General features: G+C 42.9%; 1 protein-coding gene across 2 annotated transcripts in view; it reads left to right on the forward strand.

The window, feature by feature from the left end:
• The first annotated feature begins 462 nt into the window (after window positions 1-462).
• The window catches only part of LOC118432488 (GTP-binding protein Di-Ras2-like), a 49,462-nt gene continuing 28,458 nt past the window's right edge, over window positions 463-21,466 (forward strand). The window contains exon 1 of one of the 2 annotated variants that reach the window (XM_035844075.1): window positions 463-1,354. In XM_035844075.1, coding sequence (XP_035699968.1) covers window positions 1,331-1,354 — 24 coding nt within the window. In that variant the 5' untranslated portion in view covers window positions 463-1,330. Of the gene's footprint in view, window positions 1,355-17,184; window positions 17,801-21,466 lie in introns of those variants that run through there. The other variant, XM_035844074.1, reaches the window with a different exon arrangement.

Genomic DNA, 21,466 nt, shown 5'->3' on the forward strand with positions numbered 1-21,466 from the left:
GACAGCTTCGGCTCTGTGAATTTTACAGCCAGATGTCAGCCATGACTGATTACCTACAATCATTTCCCTTTCAGAACTACCAGCATGCATGTGTCCGTAATGCCACATCAGTAGGACATTTCCGCACACTCGGTACTGAATGATATCTCCCCACGCCATTGATGAAGCCAGTCCACTCTAAGAGCTAAGAACTGACCAGTTGACAGCTTCAGCTCTGTGAATTTCATAGCCAGGTGTCAGCCATGACTGATTACCTACGATCATTTCCCTTTCAGAACTACCAGTATGCATGTGTCCGTAATGCCACATGAGTAGGACGTTTCCGCACGCTTGGTACTGAACGATATCTCCCCACGCCATTGATGAAGCCAGCCCACTCCAAGAGCTAAGAAACTGTGTGAGCAGTTGACAGCTTAAGTTGTCAAGCTGTATTTTGTACAGCGAAGTGTCAGTCATAAATTATTACCTAGGATTATTTCCCTTTCAGGACTACTTGTATGCATGTGCCACATGAGTAGGACGTTTCCGCACGCTTGGTACTGAATGCTATCTCCCCACTCCATTGATGAACCCAGCCCACTCGTGGCTCCCAGCGCGCCCTGTGTGTTTACAGCGAATGCTGTGTGTGTGAGCGCATTGAATCAGCGATAAACTCATATCCTCGCTGCTCGTGGTAAACGTAAAAGCCTTAAAGCGAGAGTGTGTGAGTTATCTGCAATTCCGGGCGCTCCGAACCCCACTCATCGAATAGGGGCCGGCCTCTTGGTAATCCCGTGCAACTGGCACTCTGAGATAAGGCAAGACGGATGGCGGGGGATAAGCGAGTCGGAGCGGTGCCGGGAAAACGCCAAGCGGCATGGACGTCGCCGCTCTAGCAGCCTCCTGCAGGTAATAAGCCCTCGCCAATTAGGAGGGGGAGGTTCTCAGCTGGAACTAAACGGCCGGCGCGATGCTTTGATGACGAAACTCTCGTCAGCCAGATTCCGGCGTTGAAATTTTGCTGATGATGAAGGGGAGCGAAGGTCTGCCTTAACGATTGGGGATTGAGAACGGATGCGATGGAGAGGACAGGTCACAGCGTGCTGCGGGGGTACGGCTTGTCGGAGAGGGTTGTCACGACGTCGTCAGTCTCCAGTGTTACGGCTAGATGCATCAACAGGCTCGGGAATACACGCGGTGGAGCCGGCATCTCCGGAGAGTGCTTGTTGTGAGAGTGCGGTAGGCTTCGCGTTGGGCTTGATTAGTGGGAGACATCTGTATAACCAGCACGATTGATCCGTTTGGAGGATATTGCATCGCGACTCGAGAGACTGTTGGCAGTGATACACACATGATCTGTCACCAAAAATTCGAGGTAGGACCTTTTCCTAACATCACAAGTTCTCTTCTGACTAGTCTAAGACTGCCTTGTATTCTACGTGTTAAATATTGGGAATGTGAGCGTAACAGTTGCCCACAAAACGAAAAACAAACATATAGTGAAATAGGTTAATGAAGGCAAGTGATTGATTTTACAAGTCAATATTAAAATCCGGAAAAAGACAAGTAATATGTTTTCTAACATTAGAAGTGCTCTTTTTGATCGTCTGCAAGTTATGTCGTTTCATTGATGTATAAACAACAAAAAATTTGAAACATCATTTTAAATCAATTCGTAATAACAAGCATGCACTTGTACCATGTTGAGAGAAATACCCCTTACATGACCTATGCCATACTCCTATGAGTCAGTTGTTGGATGCAGTCAGCATCAAGCAATAATTGGAATGCGTTAGGGTTGTTGAAGACCGGAAAGACGACGGCGTGAGAGCAGAGGTTAGCCTGTAGTCCTAACCACTGCTCACAGGGCGGAATGGACTGATGTGAGGGCACGGAGTCTCCTTGAACTCCCCTGGCTAAGTACCGATCCTGTCGAACGCCGTGTCAAACAAAAAGAACCCCCTATTCTATTTCGAACACCTCCGTCAAAAACTGCTCCCGTGGGACAGAAATGGCTATTTTTTAAAGAAGGGGGTTCGAAATAGAACCATGATCGAACAGGGGGATAAGTCCATCCGTCTCCTTGTGAGGACACGCAGTCTCCTTGAACTCATCTGGCTATTTGTCTCCTTTTACAGTCCAGCCCGTTGGCAATCAGGGCTCGAAATACTTTTTTCTGCGTACCTGCACTGGTGTAGGTAGCACTGAAAAATACCTGCATACCTCACCAGACAAACTTTACCTGCACCACTCCGGATTTAGGAAGTATGGATCATGATAGAAATGCCGAGGAACCACTGCTATTTTGTTTTAATACTTGATAGGTGGTAAAAGTCTATGCAGCTAATAGCAATCCAAATACACCTACATCGCAAGACATTTATGTATAAAACCCTTTACATCGACCAGTGCAGGTTAGGTGCAGGTAGACACCAGAATTGCCTGCACAGCTCCAATTTTACCTGCACTAACCTGCACATGCAGGTGGTATTTCAAGCCCTGAAATGATGTGAGGGCATGGAGTCTCATTGAATCCCCCTGGCTATTCTCTCCTTGTAGTCCAGCCCGTTGGTAATGTACGGCAGGTCTCCATCATCAGGCGGCAACCCCGCCAGACACGCTCCATCAGCAGTGCCCTTATCTCCCTCACCAGGAACCGTCTGTGGGATAAAACAATTACTTAATTATACAGCTCTCTCGCAGGACAGGGCAGATATATAAAATATGCTCCCTAGAATTCGTGCGTATTGATTTGTAGGATGTTATTACTTGATGAGGCGTACGTACACGAGGGATATACGGTATGAGGTAGTTGGTATTCGTTGGACGGTTCCCCAGTGTTGAGCACAGAAATGACTTATCATTGAGCTGGGGAATTAACAGCTAGTCCCCTTAACTGTCTCATCAATTTATCTCCTCCTAGTCGGCCTCTCGCACATTCAATAGCCATCAGTAAGGGGGTCGACCATTCGTCATATTCTAACAGGATCTGGATGAAAGCAACTCGTTTGTTATGTTATGTTATGTTATATGATGTTATGTTTTTTTCAAAGACTTCTGTCTGACGCAGACTTTGCTGCATTCATCTCCTCCTAGTCGGCCTCTCGCACATTCAATAGCCATCAGTGAGGGGGTCGACCATTTGTCATATTCTAACAGGATCTGGATGAAAGCAGCTCGTTTGTTTCCTTAGTTATGTTATGTTTTTTTTCAAAGACTTCTGTATGACGTAGAGTTTGCTACATTCATCTCTTCTTAGTCGGCCTCTTGCACATTCAATAGCCATCACCGAGGCCTAGGGGTAGATCATGTATCATATCCTAACAGGGTCTACATGAAAGCAAGTCGTTCGTTACGTCATATTTTGTTCAGGGACCTCAACTGACGAACAGAGTTTTTTCATGTTCATCTTCTCTTGGCCAGTCTATTGCACATTCACTAGTCATCAGTGAGGGGTCGACCATTCGTCATATCCTAACAGGGTCTATATGAAAGCAACTCGTTCGTTACGTTATCTTATGTTATGTTTTTTTCAAAGACTTCTGTCAGACGAAGACTTTGCTACATTCATCTCTTCCTAACCAGCCTCTTTACATTCAACAGCCATCAATGAGGGGGTCGACCATTCGTCATATCTTAACAGGGTCTGGATGAAACCAACTCGTTTGTTTATGATATGTTTTGTTCAAGGACTTCAGCAGACGCACAGAGTTTTTTTATACACTAATCACCCAGCCTCTTGCACATTCAATAGTCATAACCAGGGGGTCGACCATGAAACATATTCTAGCACGGTCTGGATAAAAGAAACTCCTTCGTTTGAGGACTTCTTTCACTTTGCATTTAATCAGTAATTTGTAGCGCCAAGCAGCAAAAGCTAATGATTTGCACAATTGTAAAATATCCTATACAATACATGACTATACAACTAAGGCAAATATTTATCGTTTGTTTGTTTGTGTAGCCCTGGTTCGGAATTTACATGTTTAAAAAGCAGAAAAAAACATAGCAGCATTAACCATCCTACACTACAGCAAACAATAAATTAAAAACAACATCATAACAAAATAGATGAATCACAATACCGTAGATACGCAAATGGAAGCAAAAAGAGGAATGACTGTAACAGTGATTATTGATTTACGAGTGTTGCTAACTAATAATGCTATGTACAGATGCCCTAAAAGTTACACTGAACAACAGTAATAAGTACAGTGAATACAAAAGAAAAAACAAGCTAACAGACTCCTTTCTGACTGACAAAGTTCTGTACTTAACCGAATGGTTTGTTTCAAGGTTGATTTACACTTGCACAGCTGCATTCCATTAACTGTTCTTCCAGAAGAACTTAGGATAAACGATTTAGAAGCTGTCGCAGCGTGCTAAGCACAACTGAAGTAGATGTAGAGCTTATAATGACAAACTGTTCAGAACCGAACTGACTAACATCAAGTGCAGAGAGATGTACATTAGTGTGGCAGGATTAGGTATATGGTTTATATGTGCATGTGGGAACCATCCCTACGGCATCTACCAGCACGCACCCAGCCAGCTAAAAGCCTGCAGATAAGCTGCTAATGCAATCTCAGCCCTCTCCAGCGTTATCAGCACGCCGTTACCTTTGAAAAAGAAAAGACGAAGAGAAGACTCGGAGTTAGGTAACGCAGAGCCGGCCTTTAAGGTCACGAGAGTTTAATGTAGGGAGATCAGCCTTGCTAATAATAATGATAATAATAACTGTTCTTAGTTATAGGTAGACAGAAAAAAATACACTGTCATCGATAACCAAATCAGTGTACGTCTTTGTACAATTCCTCCCATCGTCTTCTGTTTGCTGCTGTTTCCTTTTAGATATCTTACCACATGAGTCTCAAGTCTCATGTTCTGGTTGAGATGTAGCTTACATTCATCTACCAGCCTACTGAGGAGGCCTTCACGCGGCCTTCCTAGCCTTGGTTTGAGTTTCTTACTAAACGCGATGTTGAGGACCATTTGCGGCGGCGAGTCTTGCTTAAAATGGCAAAAAATCTATGCATAGCCGCGGCCCGGGAAGGCGGTGCCGCTGCACGCGTTCCACTTCATTAACAACGCAATTGTGCGCCACCATTAGTAATCACGGGCAATCTTTAACTACATTCTTTACCGTTCTACTGAAGCCCTACAGCTTCAACGGGGCGTGAACATCGTGTTTTAAGGTTTCCAGTCTGGTAAACAGTATTTCTTCCGTAGTTCTTCAATCGTTAACACTCTACGTGTCTTAAATATGTTGAAAATATGATGCGGCATTATCATGCGTGCGTAGGGTTAAGAGCAAGAGAATTGTGTTCTCACATTAGAAGGCACTAAAGTAGACAGCTTCAACGGGGCGTAAACATCGTGTTTGCAGGTTTCCAGTCTGGTAAACAGTATTTCTGATGTATTTCGTCAATTTTTAAAAATCTACGTGTCTTAAATATGTTTAAATATGATGCGGCATTATCATGAGGAGGGTTAAGGGCACGAGAATTGTGTTGTTACACTAGAAGACACTAAAGTAGACAGCTTCAACGGGGCGTAGACATCGTGTTTTAAGGTTTCTAGTCTGGTAAACAGTATTTCTTCAACATTTCTTCGATTTAGTACACTCTGCATGTCTCAAATATGTTGAAAATATGATGCGACATTATTCTGCGTAGCGTTAAGGGCATGAAAATTGTGTTCCCACATACATTAGAAATACGGAAAATCAGAACATATTCAGAATTTTAGGCAGATATACGGATACAAACTTATTTGAAACCTGCCCTGTCCTTGGTTCTGAAATATTTATCGCTCTTTGACTGTTTCCTGAATTTTGTTGTTTTGCTCCTTAACAGCTTTTAGAACTCATTATATCCTAAAAATAGCATTTTTTATCTATGTTCTCAGACTCTAATCTTTAGCTTTAGCAGCTGTCTTTAAGGGCGCTGACGTAAGGGCACAGGTGCGGCACTGCAAGGTTCGTTCAATGCGGCACTGTTGTGTTATTTTCGCAGATTCTTTTATAATTTAGATATTAAGTGATACGTAAAAGAATAACAACAGAATTCACAAACGTTAGTTATCTCTGAAATTCGTCGAGTATCTTTCGAATCCCGCAGTGCCGCACCGGTGCCTCAAGTGCAGAAAGATACCACCTTAAGGGTGACTCCACCAGCCCTTTCTCGTCTTGAATACTAGACGGTACCAAAATAGCACAGACAGGTTCACGGTCTGAGGGTGATGCGACCTCCGACCTTTAATCGACATGGCAGACCGGCCAACTTCAAAGCGAAGGAAACAGTGCATTATCGGCGGATCAGCGACGAGCGGCGGGGCTGGAATCAATTGTAGCGTGCGGAATATTCAATCAGTGCGCCCTGATCACGCCACGAGCCGCGTGCCGAGCACCTGGAGTGTGCAAGTTAAGGATATTACAGACGTCATTGCGTCCTTTCAAATGCAGATTTGTGTCGACCTGCGGTCGTGCCACAATATTACTTCGCTAGTCGAACGTTTTGCTTTGAATTTTAGACCTTTTTACAGAATGCCTGCGGGGCGTATGTGTCTGCCAATGAAACAAACAAACAAACAAAAAACAAATATGGCACTAGGTTGCTTGGGTTCACTGTCATCTCCGTTAATTATTTCCACCACTACACCAGGGTGATATAAGTTATACATATCGTGTTGTAGCGAAACTTACATTACGGCACTATTTACAGCAATTCTTCCAAACACGTTAAATACAGTACTCCTAATCATCTGTCTGTCTTGACTTTAACCAGAGTCTCTACAGCTTAAACCAATTGATACCCAAGAGAGCGCAATAGCTTATATTCTAACTGAAAACATAACTGAAATTTGACTAGAGAGGTCTGAGGTTAACATGGCACATACACGTACTTCGTTAGAACATAGACCTTTGAACATGTGGAACACGGAGCTAATGAGAAGTGCGGAGCTCCTGTACAGACGTGCCTCGGTAATTAGCGCCGTCTGCAGACTGTTAAAACAGACAGGTTCTCCCTCAGGAACACCGCCACAGGCATCGGCAGAGTTAGAGGAGGTCAGGGATACTCCTGGGTGAAAAGATGAACTTTCGAGCTTTTCTGTATTTACATGTTCTTGGACACATGGGCTAAATTCATTTATCATATTTATTTCTTTTATTTATCACATCACGGACTAAAGGTAAAATGCGATCACGCGCAGTGTTAATAGTGAAAAGAGAGAGAGAGAGAGAGAGAGAGACAAAATGGCTAACGTTAGAGGCATCAGGTGAGTTAGACGTGGTCAGGAATACCCCAGGGTGAAGCGTTGAACTTTCGAGCTGTTCTGTCTCTGTATGTTCTTGCACACATGGGTTAAATGTACTAGTTATACTATCACATCACAGACTAATGGTAAGATACCATTACGCGTAGTGTTGATAATGAACGAAGCAGAGACAAAACAGTTATTGATAAGCATATTAAGCATGCCCAGTACTAAATCTATCATTATCTTGTATATATTTTGTGCACTATTTCTTCAGTCTTGTGCATTATTCGGAAACGTCTTCTTAGGGCCGAGGGGTAACTTATTATTTCATACACGGCACCTTAGCTCTTGGATGGTTCTTTGAAGTGAAATGGATCTTCATTACTTCAGTTCACAGTAAATTGGTCCACAGAGCAATGTTTAAATGAGACATTCAAATGTATTCCAAATTCATGCTCGGGTAACTGAGAGAAAGCAGTTAACAGCATACATGTACAGCGTAGCAGTAGCTATATTAAGCACAATAGACTGACTGAAAAATATTATATAAATGAAAATAAGAGTGGAGTAACAACTACTCTATAGCTATTTCTGTTAAAGTTATTGGTGGAGTCAAGTTATTTTCTGCAGTTGAAATGAGAAAACTAGCACGTACTACACTGTCTTATAGAATAATACTCGACAGGGATGGACCATCTATTCATTAATCCAGTCTGAATTGGCATAAAGGTAAGTAGAAGCAAAATACGGCTTATATGTTGATCAATGATTTACATTGGTTAATGATGTGCAGACGGTGTTAACACAGACATGTCTCCTCTAATCGCAATGTAGGAATCCATAAAGAAAAATGTGCGTAGAGTGGGCAAAATCAGCAGCGAACATATCTTGAAGCAGTTTCTATTTTTGCCCGTTTGCTTAAATGCATCCTTGAGATTTTGAAAATAGCAATACTTGGCAGAAGTTGATACCGCGTACCGAAACCTCGCTTGAGGCCAAGAGAGGTGCCGTTTCAAAAATCGCAGGTCGTTTCCAAGGAACATTTCCTAAGGTACTGCCACATTCACTTTGGCTTTGACAAACGTCTACGTAGAGATTCGAGTATTTGACCCCAAACATAGCGGTCCTGGGCTCAAATCACCTGACATACCGCCGATTCTGTGCCCTTGAGAAAGCCACGACTTTCCTCTCTTTACTCAGGTGAAATAGGTACCTGACTTCGGTTGAGGAGAAACAATGCGGTGAAAAAAGAGGCATGTGCCCTTAATACCATACCCTATACAGAGCAGATAACAACCCACTGCCCTAACATCCGTACAACAGGATATGGCACTAACTTCACCTTGACCTTTGAACCCTTACGGTAACATTTTCCAGGCTGAATTCTTTTTAGTGCAGCCAAGGCTGTCCCAAGACTATGCTTCCCTAATTCGCAGTTGTAAACATACCATAAAACATGGCTCTATGATCCGGACCTTTTAATCATTCATAAGCCTAACAACCCTCCATCGGTAACAAGTCCGGTGGGAAGACATACACATTGACCAGGCTAGTTATGACGGGTTGAGTCTTTGATGTGAGGATCGTATTTCAGAACTGATTCTATTTCATGGCCCCCTGTTCTCACATTACGCCTGAACCTGTAGGATGGGCTGTTACTTATCCGTAGTCTAATACATTATACGATGAGCAGGGGTACACTTGTGGGAAACACAGGTATCATTGTGCTTTATGGTAGTTAGATTTCAAGACGATATTCTTAGACGATATTCTTCTGGATAAGAAAAAGCGTTTAGCTCATATGTTTTAGTGTCACAATTGACGAAATTGAATGGTTGATTGTTCCCTAGTAGACGTTAGTGTGCTTTGCTGTACGTATAGAACATAGACTTAAAATCATCGTGCGCCAACTATCCGTGTCCCAAAGGTGTTTAGTGGGTTGTAATACTATACATGTATAGAAGGAAATGTATAGGAAATGCCTATAGAGTGGTTTTAGCCCTGTCTCAAGAACGGACGTGGTGCCCCAAGTTCCAACATTTCCTGCTGAAGTTGCTGCATCATCCAGCCTGAAGCGTGGATGATCAGGGCGCTTGGTACCTGCTAGTCTTCTATTGGAACCTGGGACAGAACGTCCATTCTTGAGACAGGGCTACAAAAAATAAGATGCTTTTAGAGAAATGACCTCTGTACGCAATAAACGCTTTGCCGTAAAGTGAATAGGAAGCAGTAAAATTTTATTACGGACGAAGTGCCTTCCACTCACTGGCTGTAACCTCCTAACGAGCAAAGGGCACCGACTGACGCCTCTCTACTTTCTATTAGAGTATGATTGAAGTAGCTTCTTGAGTACCTTTGTCCATTTTATTTGAGCCTCTTGTATGGTACAATGACCATCGTCCGCTGGCAATGTCCATTCCGCCAATCCATGTTTCCCTCAAGAAGTTTGGAGTACATGCGACGTTGCCGGTGAATGGCAGTATTACATAAAGTAATGGAGCGCGTAGTGATTGAATAACAAACTTTATCATTTGCGGCCAAAAAGTTACACAACACAAGACAACATTTCGGTTTCCGTCTGTCACCTTCGTCAGGGCGAAGTCACTGGCTGTACTTCGCAATGCAGCTAGGTGTCGCTGGCCCCCTCCCAATCTATTACACAATTGTTCTTGTGATATGGCCTGAGACCGGATGAACTTATCCACGGAGAGTGAAGTTCATTTTTATCTTATTTTACTTTATTTTATTCACATACATGTAATGAGCATTACTCAAAAAGCGCAATATTATAAACGTCTTCTGCCCAAGACTACATAAAAATGGCAATTAAACTAAGTGAATCTTCCGGTCTTCGTAATAGAATTGAACGCTAAGTCGTCGAAATTTTGACAATTTGTCGAATGTGGGAGGGACGTTAGCAAGTCCAAGCCTCATAGATTTATCGACACATAAGAAAGTAGGTTGGTTATTAGAGGGATCGATAAAAAGTAACTAATTGACATAAAGCAAATTTAGGAGGCTCCAAATTACTATTGTATCCGATTGACTGATAAAGTGTACAATATAGAACGATTGCGGTGAATAAAGGGGTTGACGTCGTGTGTACAATATTGAGGCGCCATTTATCCCTACTAGACTAGAAAATATGGCAAGTAGTTAGGAAATAGTTTTTATCTTCCAACGTTTGATTCAGCGAATGCGAAGCGATCTCACATCCATCTCCTTGATATCTGTGCGCCCCTTGAGCTCTTTCCTTTCCCATTTTTCTCATTGTTGAAGAAAGTTTATTTGCAAGTTCATGCCCAGAGGCTAAGTGCAAGTACCTGGTGGAAACAATGACAATGGATAGATATAAATATTGTTATAAAAAGAGACTACTCGAATAACAGTGTTGGCTATTTCTAAACAGGTTGCTTTTTCTCATTGTAAAGACACACACTCCAGCAAGTACAGTGTTTAAACTGAGAATGAACAGAACACATTTTAATCTTCCTGCACTTCTTTTTTTTAAATAATCTCAAAAACAGCTCAATACAATTACGACCTGTCAGTTCTTCCCTTGCAGCACACTTTCGTGTAAAAATCACATACTCGAGCATACGCTGCAGAAATTATGTCGAGAGCGAGCAAGAGATATCTTCTAGCATTTCGTTCATTGAGTTTGAAGCAATCTCAACTGCCTCCTCCTGGCATCTTCACGGCCCTTCAGTTGTTCCTATCTAGATGTCTTCTTGAATTCATTAGACATCTAGAATCCTTAGGTTTTAAACTTTGTGATACCCATGTCAATACCCATGAGGTCATAATGATAACACATATAGGTAGTCTCGTGCGGTCATATTGATAACACATATAGGTAGTCTCGCTTTGTCTTTCCGTTCGTTTGTCCGCTTGTCCGTTGTTGTAAATAGCCTCGCGTAAGACCGCGTAATTGGCAGCGCATTCGGCTCAGGCCCAAGGGGTCCTGAGTACGAATCCCGCTTAGCCACCGATCTTGTGCCTTTGGGAAAGGTACTTAACACGACTTTTCTCACTTAACTCAGGTGTGAATGAGTATCTAGCTGTGACTAGTGGCAGTGGCAGGCCTTTGTGACTGAGACAGGCCTTAGGGGTTCGGCCATGACGCACCCGCCATGACACATGAGTCAGGGGTAGGAGGAACCCCTTACATCGGAACCCCTTGGTCGGAAGTCCTCCTAGGAGACGGATACTCCGAACAACAAAGCCAAAAAAATCATTGTTATGATGGCTTTGAAAAGGCGCCTTATGACACCTGTTATGCCATACAGTCCATTGTCTATGTATATGGAGAATCTCAATAAAAAAGATCGAAAAGATCTAGCCTTCCAAATCCAAACGGCTGTCAGGAGGCATGTGACTCTTGTTGGTCTCCTCGTCCTCCGCTTCTACTACTACTACTCCTTTCTGACACATCTCTGCAAGAGACCCGTACAATGCAGTTTGTGCAACAGTTATTATATCAACAACAAGTGGTAGGCATACTATCTCCCCACATTTCATCTTATATGAATTGAAATCTCTATGTCTTACAGTCTCCTTGAAATCTCTACGCCCTTCAGTCGTTCCGTTTGACACATCTCCCTGTAAGAGACCCACCCACTTTAGCATGTGTTACAGTAATTATATCAACAAGAGGTAGACAATTTATCCTCCCACATTCCACATTTTACCTTACGAATTGAAATCTCTGTGCTTTCCAGTAATTCACAATCTCCTTGAAATTTCTACGCCCTCCAGTTTTGACACATATTGTAAGAGACCCACCTACTTCAGCTTGTGTTACAGTAATTATATCAACAAGCGGAATCTTTCCACGTTTTACATTCATGAACTGAAAATTCTTAGTCTTACATGTACAGTTCCCTTAAAAATCTTTCTGGCCGAGTGAATTGAAATCTCTCTGTCTTACAGTCTCCTTGAAATCTCTACGCCCTTCAGCCTTCGCGTTTTGACACATCTCCCTGTAAGAGACCCACCCGCTCCAGCATGTGTAACAGTAATTACATCGACCTGGCGGGGCAGCGGCAATGAAAGGCGGATGAATCCAGTGCCGATGATTGCCGGAGCTCCCCACGCCGCTCTGCGCAGATCGATCCCTAACGGAGGCAGGTTCCTCCGGGCCTCGCACCGCGGGGAAATCTTCGGCACACAATGGACCGATCCTGTCGAACGCCATATCGAACAAATAGAACCCTCTATTCTATTTCGAACACCTCCGTCAAAAGCTGTTCTATTGGACAGAAATTGTTATTTTTGACGGAGGTGTTCGAAATAGAACCATGATCGAACAGGCGGCGGGGTTTTAGGATCGGTTCATCGCGGCATCGTCCGGAAGGAACACGGGCTAAAGGTCGGTACAATATTATGAGAAGCTTCATGAGATGTTCTACTCCTTTGGACAACGTTGATCGCGACGAACGTAAATTATTGCCCTATCCTCAGTACTTGGAAGAAGAGAGGAAAATCCCCCTGTGGTACACGCCACTGATGCTGCTCAATGAATCTTTTCAATTGTAATGAATAAGAGTAATACCCGTATCAATCATCCTACAGATTACACATAATGCCATGGGTTTGGCACACTGACAGAATAAGAACGACAATTCTACAAGATATGGATGGATCACGCCATTTATGTAGGGCAAGACCGTTTAAGAAAGAACTTTAGGCACCAAAAGTAAATTTAGGAATCTGTATAATACAAGCAAGAAAAAAAGGAAATATAAATGATGATTATCCATAAGCATCATTGATTAAATCGTACTTTATGCCAGAAGTATATTTAGAAAGCTAACTGCAATCAGTTCCTTGTTTCTTCTGTAGGATGAAGAAAACACGAAAAACGTAATACACAACTTGACGAACATTCAATCCATACAAAGTCCACTGGTGACACAAGAGAGCCAACCTACTGCAAATTTGATCGGATTTGACGTATTTACGACAAGAGATGGAAAATGCGACCCAGCTGTGACCGCGTTACGGAATAATGTGCGTTATTCATGCGCTGTTACTGAATTTGGCGCGTAAAGCATTAACCCACCGTCTCAAGTTATCAATTCTTGCATTCGATACGGTATATGGTGACTCTCTCGAGGCTAAGATGTCAATGTAAATCATGGAAAGCAGGCGTTAACGCACAATGCAACTGACAAGTCTTCGACAAATATGGATGGAATCTGCTTAAACTGCAACAAATCAGTTGACCCTTCGGATTTCGAGGGTGTTCTTCAATGTCAACTTCTTCAGTGTCAGATGGTCTTTCAAGGTCATTGATGGAGCAGATCATCCGAGAACTTATCAAAAATCTTTGAGAAATGGGGATGTAATATCTTTAAATAGAATAGATACGCCTGGTACTTTATAATAAAAGTTATTCTAAGCATTTTCAATGTCAGTCAGTCTTTCAAGGTCATAGAGAGAACAGGTCAACCGGAGTTTGTCCATAGCCTAACAAGACGTGTCACAATGTAACTCAAAAATCGTTGAGAGATGCGGGTCGAATGCATTTTGAATTGAACAAATACGCCGGCTCTTTGGAATTCGGTGTTCTAAGAATCTTCAATGTCAAACGGTCTTTCAAGATCATTGAAAGAACAGATCACACACTGTCTGCACAGAGACGTGTTACAATACAACTTGAAAATCCTTGACAAAATTCGGATGGACTAGAATTGAACAAATACGCCGGCTCTTTGGATTTCGAATGTGTTCTAAGAATCTTCAATGTCAAACGGTCTTTCAAGATCATTGAAAGAACAGATCACACAGTGTCTGCACACAGGTGTCACAATACAACTTGAAAATCCTTGAGAAATTTGGATGGACTAGAATTGAACAAATACGCCGGCTCCTTGGATTTCGAAGGTATTCAAAGCATCTTGTCAAATGTCAAACAATCTTTCAAGGTCATCGAAAGAACAGATCAGCCAGTGTCTGCTGAAACAACAAGAGGGGCGAGTAGAACAGAAAGAAACAACATCCCGACTCCCGGGATTCGAACCCGCGCCGAACCCGGGCAGCCGGATCACCAAGCCATCACGCTACCGCTGTCGCCAAAAGCTCAGAGCTGCTTGGCAAGGACGGTAGGCGGTGCTTGAACCCCACTGTTACACTACTCCCCCTTTTGTTTTCAAGATTCGTCCTCGAATCTCCGGGTTCGATCCCTGTGGGCAGGCACATCTCCGGCCTGTTATCCACCAGGGCCACGTCGGGCGCCAATGAAACAACAAGAGGGGCGAGTAGAACAGAAAGAAACAACATCCCGACTCCCGGGATTCGAACCCGCGCCGAACCCGGGCAGCCGGATCACCAAGCCATCACGCTACCGCTGTCGCCAAAAGCTCAGAGCTGCTTGGCAAGGACGGTAGGCGGTGCTTGAACCCCACTGTTACACTGCACACACAGACCGGGCGTGTGCTTCTCTAGCGAGCAGCATCGAAGCGTGACGGATCGGAGTTAGTGCTGTCCACCAGACATGCTTCATCAAATTAGATACAGTAGATTCCATTATCGCATACTGTAATTTCAGAAATGTTCGCGGTGGTTTTATGTTCGTGGTTTTTGCGTTGCCTATTCACCGCGAACTCAAAACCACCGCGAATATTTTTCCATTATAGTATGTGATTACGATTACTAAAAACCACCGCGAACACTCCATTTTCCTACTACCGCGAAGTTCAATTACCGCGAACCTAAATGCATTTACAGTAGTCTCTGTTCACAGCCCGAAACCCTTTAACCTTGACTGTGAACATGACGCCTGATTACGTGCATGATGGATGTACCAGGACCGGTTTATCGTCCTGCCGTTAAACTGGGCCAAATTGCGTTTTTGTGACGGCGCCCGATCGATTGCATGTGGACAGTAAAGCCTCATTAAAAGGTAAAATCAAATGAAACCTATAAGATTTCATTCGACTTTTATCGACAAAAAAGTGCAATGGTTGGCAAATAACTAGTAGTTTGTGCGGTATAAGTCGGCGTCAGACTAATCTGTATTCAGGAGACGTTGACGGGGTCAAGTTGAGGGGTCAGGTTTGATTCTATTTCAAGTGATGAGCTTTGCACTCGGCTCTTACAGCTTACCGAATCACTTAGTACATGTACATACAACCTTCACCTAAATCCTTGGCCATATATAGAGCGCACAAGAAAGCTTTGCAAATGCAGGGATGTTAGTGTCACGACCTCCATTAACATTCATCTGAGCTGTATCCCAAAAGAGGCTGACAAAGAATGATAACCACGGTTCAACACACCAACCTATAGAAACAGTTTTTGATTACATACTGTGCGACACAAGATTGCTAGCTTTGCTATCACAAGCATCGTGTAATTACCAGTTTCATCAAGTCAGACCCCTACAATGCCACAATGCTCTTCATAGAAAATGAATTAATCTCAAGACAAGACGAACAAAAGAGTAGATTCTAGTACTTAATGTGGTATACGGATATTCTTCTGAAAGTTGGTGTTGTCAAGAAATGATTCATAGCGCACAGGTATTTCAATGCCCATGTTATTACCGGCAGAATGAAGCCGTAAGGCGTAAAGTGACACGTGGATCCTTATCACGGTCAGACGAAGGGTAGAAGTGAAATTGTCGCATTGACGTTTTTGGTTGCATCAAGCAGTGCCTTGAATTCCAACAACGTTTATCGACGGCTCGTTTAACGCGGTGTAGAGGCGCAGTTCTCGTAGACATTTTGAGAAGTGTTCGAGCCATCTAAATACGTATTCATCTGCAGGAATCTGCTTGTCAGATCTGAACTCAATTCTAGTCGGTCTGTTTGTTTGTTTGTTTATTTCGATCTCCAATTAGATTTTACAATCATTATTATAAACTCTACTCTTCCTGGAGTCGTCCATCAACATAACAAAAACAATCAAATAACATAAAGTCAACAAATGTATACAGTATGACACGAGAAGAACTGAAGTAAACTGAATGTGTTGGTTATTACGAGACAGGAGTGAAGACATGAGCTTTACGCAATGCCCCAAAGATGTTTAGCAAAGTATATTACTCGTACTTTAGTTACTGGTATTAGAATCTTTAACATTCAAGTGTATGACGCTTGAGGTCAATATCCCCTCCAAAATGGACAATTCAGTCGCTAATGAAGTACTAGTATTTCACACCATGTCCAAGCCAACATTGACCATCAAGACATTTCAGTGTAATACTGCTACGTGAAAAGGTTGGAAACGACCATCAACCTCAAAGTGTGATTAACATTTCCATGACTTGTGCAGGTTATACTCAAAATGGATAATTAAGATGACTGAATTTCAATATTTTTACTGATAGCAAGAACTTCTACCTCCTCTAGTCCCTCCATCGAAAGCAGCTTAAACCTAAACTGTACATCAAGATGTTTTGAACCAATCTTATTCTGAGAAACGTCGGGTGTACTTCCGTTCTCATATTCAAGGTTAAAGGTCATCTAGTGAAATATACAATTACAGACAGGAGTAACGCCACTATTATATAGCGAACTGACAAACGAGGTCAATTGTTCGCCATTCCCAATCATCAGATCTGGCCGCGAGCGTCACCAGGTGCGCATATGGAGACGTCCTGTATTGTTCTGCTCCGCCGCTTATCAAATATGAACAAACGGCGCTATCTTCCGCCCCGTCAGCCGTTTCAGCGGCAGATCGTGAAATACGATTGTCCCGGTGAAAGAGATCAGTGCTAGACATGAACACCCATTAACATCCAGATGTCCATAAAGTATAATGTGCCGGATCCCCCGTGATGCCTCTGTACCGCGCGTTCCGACAATCTTCCCCGTCTAACAGGATTGGGCTACATCATCGAGCGATACAAACCCTTAAACATCATCAGGGAAAATTGTTACCACGTGAAATATCGCACGCGCGGTGGTAAATCACCAACATCGAAAATCAGCGTAAAGTGATTCGGTCCGGTTTATGATGAAATAATGCCGTGCTTGATCATGCGTGTGTGACGGAGTCGCAGCCAGTTGGCGGGCCGCTGGGGTGTCTGCGTGTAGGGACACATTGTCGGCTATCTTTACAAATCCGTCAGATTGCCTATAATTCATGTCGCCAGTAATGTTTCGCCGGGATATCATTGGTGAAGGTCTGGTCCAGACAGACTGACTGCCAGCTTCCATGTCTACAACAGCCCGGTGCGGGACTCGCGCGGCAGAGGCTCGCGATGTATAATTTAGCATCCGCTTCATTGAGATGTAGGCCTCGTAGGAGGCGGTGCCTGGCAGGGATTTAAATTGGACGAAAATTTGTTGAGAAGGGCTGGTCGGAGCACGTTTTGCGGCTACGCCGTAGACAGGATGATGCCGTGCTGGTTGAAGAGATGAGGTTTCGGTCTTGCCGCCCGGATGACCCCAGGTGTAATGCGACTGGGAGTAGGCGATGAGAGACTGTCGACCGGTAGGCGGTTGTGGAAGAAGAGTTAAGCGACATGGCTACGGGCATTTCAAACGGAACGGTGCCGCGGGATGGTACGGCCGGGGACGTGTGGGAGCAAAGGGACAACGGCACGCTGAAGGTATGCCTACTGCAGGGTCGTGGTGAGGCTATCTTAGCTCTACAGCTTTAGTTAGCAAAAATAACGTTTTGTCGTGTTCTTTGTTGAGTTGTCAGCGCTTTGTGAAGCTATATGTCCTGTGTGGCATTTGAATCGCTTTTAGGCATTATTGTCTTAATATGGACGTTTGAGGGTTTGTTTCAGTTTGTCGTTAATTGAAGGAATAAAGAATCACACAGTTCATGATTAGTTTGTACCCTTGTACAGACCTTATTTTGGTACACTCTTTATTGAGTTTTCAGCAATAAGCGAAGTTAAAGCATTCGGTGTGACACTTAGCTTGCTTTAAGTTATTGCCATCAGTTGGACGTTTGAGGGTTTGCTTGAGTTTGTCGTTAATGAAGGAATAAAGAATCACATAGTTCATGATTAGTTTGTACCCTTGTACAGACCCTATTTTGTTGCACTCTTTCTTAAGTTTTCAGCACTAAGCGAGGCTAAAGCATTAATTCGGTATGACATTTAGCTTGCTTTAAGTAATTGCCATAACTTGGACGTTTTGAGGGTAGGATTGAGTATGATCGTGCATTGCATCACAGCAATGAAAATTCATATAGTTCAGTTTGCACACTTCGGAGATCATATTTTGTCGCTGTCTTTGCTGAAACACCAACAGCATGCGGTACTATAGTGCCTATTGTAATATCCACCTCAATTTCCGGAAAAGTGACAACAAAGTTTTTTAGGGCTAAAGATGAATCAAATCATAATCAAATGAATTGAATTGAAGGTCAACACGCAAACTTCATGTAGCTTTCTAATCACGCATTGTCATGTTTCTAAGATTGTAACACTTAATGAGACTATAAATAATATACGGTGTAATATTTGCTTTCAGTAATTGCCATCAGATAAACATTTTGTTGATCATATTGATCATTGCAGAAGTCATGTGTTATGAACTGCTTGTGTGTTGTTAGAAACGATTTACATATAAGTGCTCGTTAAGATGCATATTTAAAATTCCGTATTTATCATAGTATTCATTATTCATTAAATCAACATCAACATTACAGAGCTACTCCCCAGTTATTACAACAACTAGACACAGTACGCATGACATACACAGTACATAGACAAATAAAAACACTTAAGCATCAGTCAAGGATTTGTTATAAAGTCTAATGGTATAGTGTAGGAAGGAGTTTCGCAGTCTGGAGGTCCTTGCTTTTGGGACAGAGATGCTACCTGAGCTTCTGATAGTAGAGTCTTTTAGGGTCATCAATCAAAATCCATATGGTTCATGATTTGTTAAGACATTAGCCACAAATTAACATCGTAGGGCCAAAATTTAAACGATACAACTATGTACCCAAAAATCAATTAAGACACAGACAACGTAAAACCTATAGTTTCCGATTTGTAGAATCATTCTACTAGATCTAAATATGTTATACAGTTAGCCTGAGGCCTTAGATATAGATAGTTTAATGGTCATCATCTAGAGGAAATAACATTTATGTAGCAAATGATAGTGAGTCAGTACCATTACGTGAGATTGGGATGAGAGAGAATGTGTTACTTGAGTCAAACATTGTAGCCATAAAATGCAACAAAGTTGCCACAATGTTGCCATGAGAGATAAAACTGCACTTATTGCAGCAGCGGACGTGAGTGAGAGTGGGCGCGCGGTCTTACGACGCTCCAGATGCAATGTACGGCTTTATGCGATATGAAGTAATAATGGCGTTATCTCCTCCACAATGGGACATTGACCACCAGCGGAACCAACGACATGATAGACCTTTGAGCGTTTCAGAAGGCAATATCCCGCCGAGAATACTGGTATATTACCACGGGCGGGATATGAATATTGGGCTCGGGTAATGGCAAATGAAGCTTGAAAAGGCAGGCTACATGTAGGTCCACGATGAACAGATTTGAAGATTAGGCTAAATTACATGTGATGCTGCGTTAAGCCCTATGACAGCGCGCTCTGGGAACGTAATAAATAACTCTTCAGGGTGAGGATGCGCGGAGAAAACGTTATTTGTTTTCTCGAAGTTATCAGGCTCGCCGCTCCGATGGGAAATCACGCTCCAAAGTGGACCGGTCAGCGACACCGGGGTACAAGGTTCCGATAAGTTTTGTGGAGAAAAGAAAAATCAGGACTGTCAAAGGGACGAATTAAGCCATCCACCTACCGGCAGATGGCAGATGAAGTCCCCCTGATGGCGGAAATCCAATACAGCGGGAGTAGCAGATGTATCCGGTAGTACTGGTAGTAGAGACACGACGTAATGACAATTCGCAATGTGGTAGCACCGTAACTTGTCTTGGTAACGAGCCAGAAAGACCCGTAAGGAATTCTAAATGTGTTCAAGTTCAATGTCACAGTGGACTTTGTTCATTTGGAAATAGCTAGATGAGCAGACGTGTCCCCTAGCACTGGTAGTAGAGACACGACGTAATGACAATTCGCAATGTGGTACGCCGTAACTTGTCTTGGTAACAGGCTAGAAAGACCGGCAAGGAATTCTAAATATGTTCAAGTTCAATGTCACAGTGAACATTATCTGGTACACTTTGTTCAATCGGAGATAGTTAGATAAGCAGATGTATCCGCTGGTACTGGTAGTAGAGACACGACGTAATGACAATTTGCAATGTGGAAGCAACGTAACTTGTCTTGGTAACAAGCCAGAAAGACCCGTAAGGAATGCTAAATATGTTCAAGTTCAATGTCACAGTGGACTTTGTTCATTTGGAAATAGATGAGCAGATATATCCGCTAGTGCTGGTAGTAGAGACACGACGTAATGGTAATTTGCCAATGTGGAAGCGCCGTAACTTGTCTTAATAACAAATCAGAAAGTCCTGTAAGGAACGCCAAGTACTTGAGGTTCAAGGCCATATTGGGGGTGATTTGGTATCCTTTCACGTTTGTTCTCCCTAAAAGCGTTGATCCTTCAAGTCCAGGTGATTATAATATCTTCTCGGAGGAAATCCAATACAGACGAAGCAGCAGATGTATCCGCTGGTACTGGTAGTAAGGACAGGACGTAATGACACTCTGCCAATGTGGCAGCACCGTAACTTGTCTGGATAACTCCCAGAAAGTCTGGTAAGGAATGCTAAGTATTTGAAGTTCAATGTCATATTGGAGGTGATTTGGAATCCTTGTTTGCTCGTTCAACGTGTTGACCCTTCAAGTTCATACAATATCTTTTCGGTGCACGTGGAAATCCAATACAGGAAACCCAATACTGGCAGATGTACCCGGTGGTCCTGATAGCAGCGACACGACGTAATGACGATTTTTCAATGTGGCAGCACTGTAACTTATCTTGAAAACAGCCCAGAATGCCCCTTAAGGAATGCTAAATATGTTCAAGTTCCATGTTACAACGGGCATTGTCTGGTAAACTTTGTTCTATCGGAGATAGTTAGGTGAGCGGATGTATCTGATGGTCCTGTTGGCTAAACAACACGTGATGACAATTTGTCGGTGTGATAGCACCGTAAGTTAACTTGATTACAGCTAAAATATTTAAAAGTTAGACCAGCGAGGAATGCTAAATACAGTAGACACCGCTTTTGGGGAATCCCATTGTTTCCAGCACAATTTGTTTCCAATCTCGGCTTATTCTTGATGATTCTGGTGGTTCAAGGTTATAGTAGAACTGA

This window comes from Branchiostoma floridae, chromosome 15, assembly GCF_000003815.2.
Source record: "Branchiostoma floridae strain S238N-H82 chromosome 15, Bfl_VNyyK, whole genome shotgun sequence".
Taxonomy (NCBI): Eukaryota; Metazoa; Chordata; class Leptocardii; order Amphioxiformes; family Branchiostomatidae; genus Branchiostoma; species Branchiostoma floridae.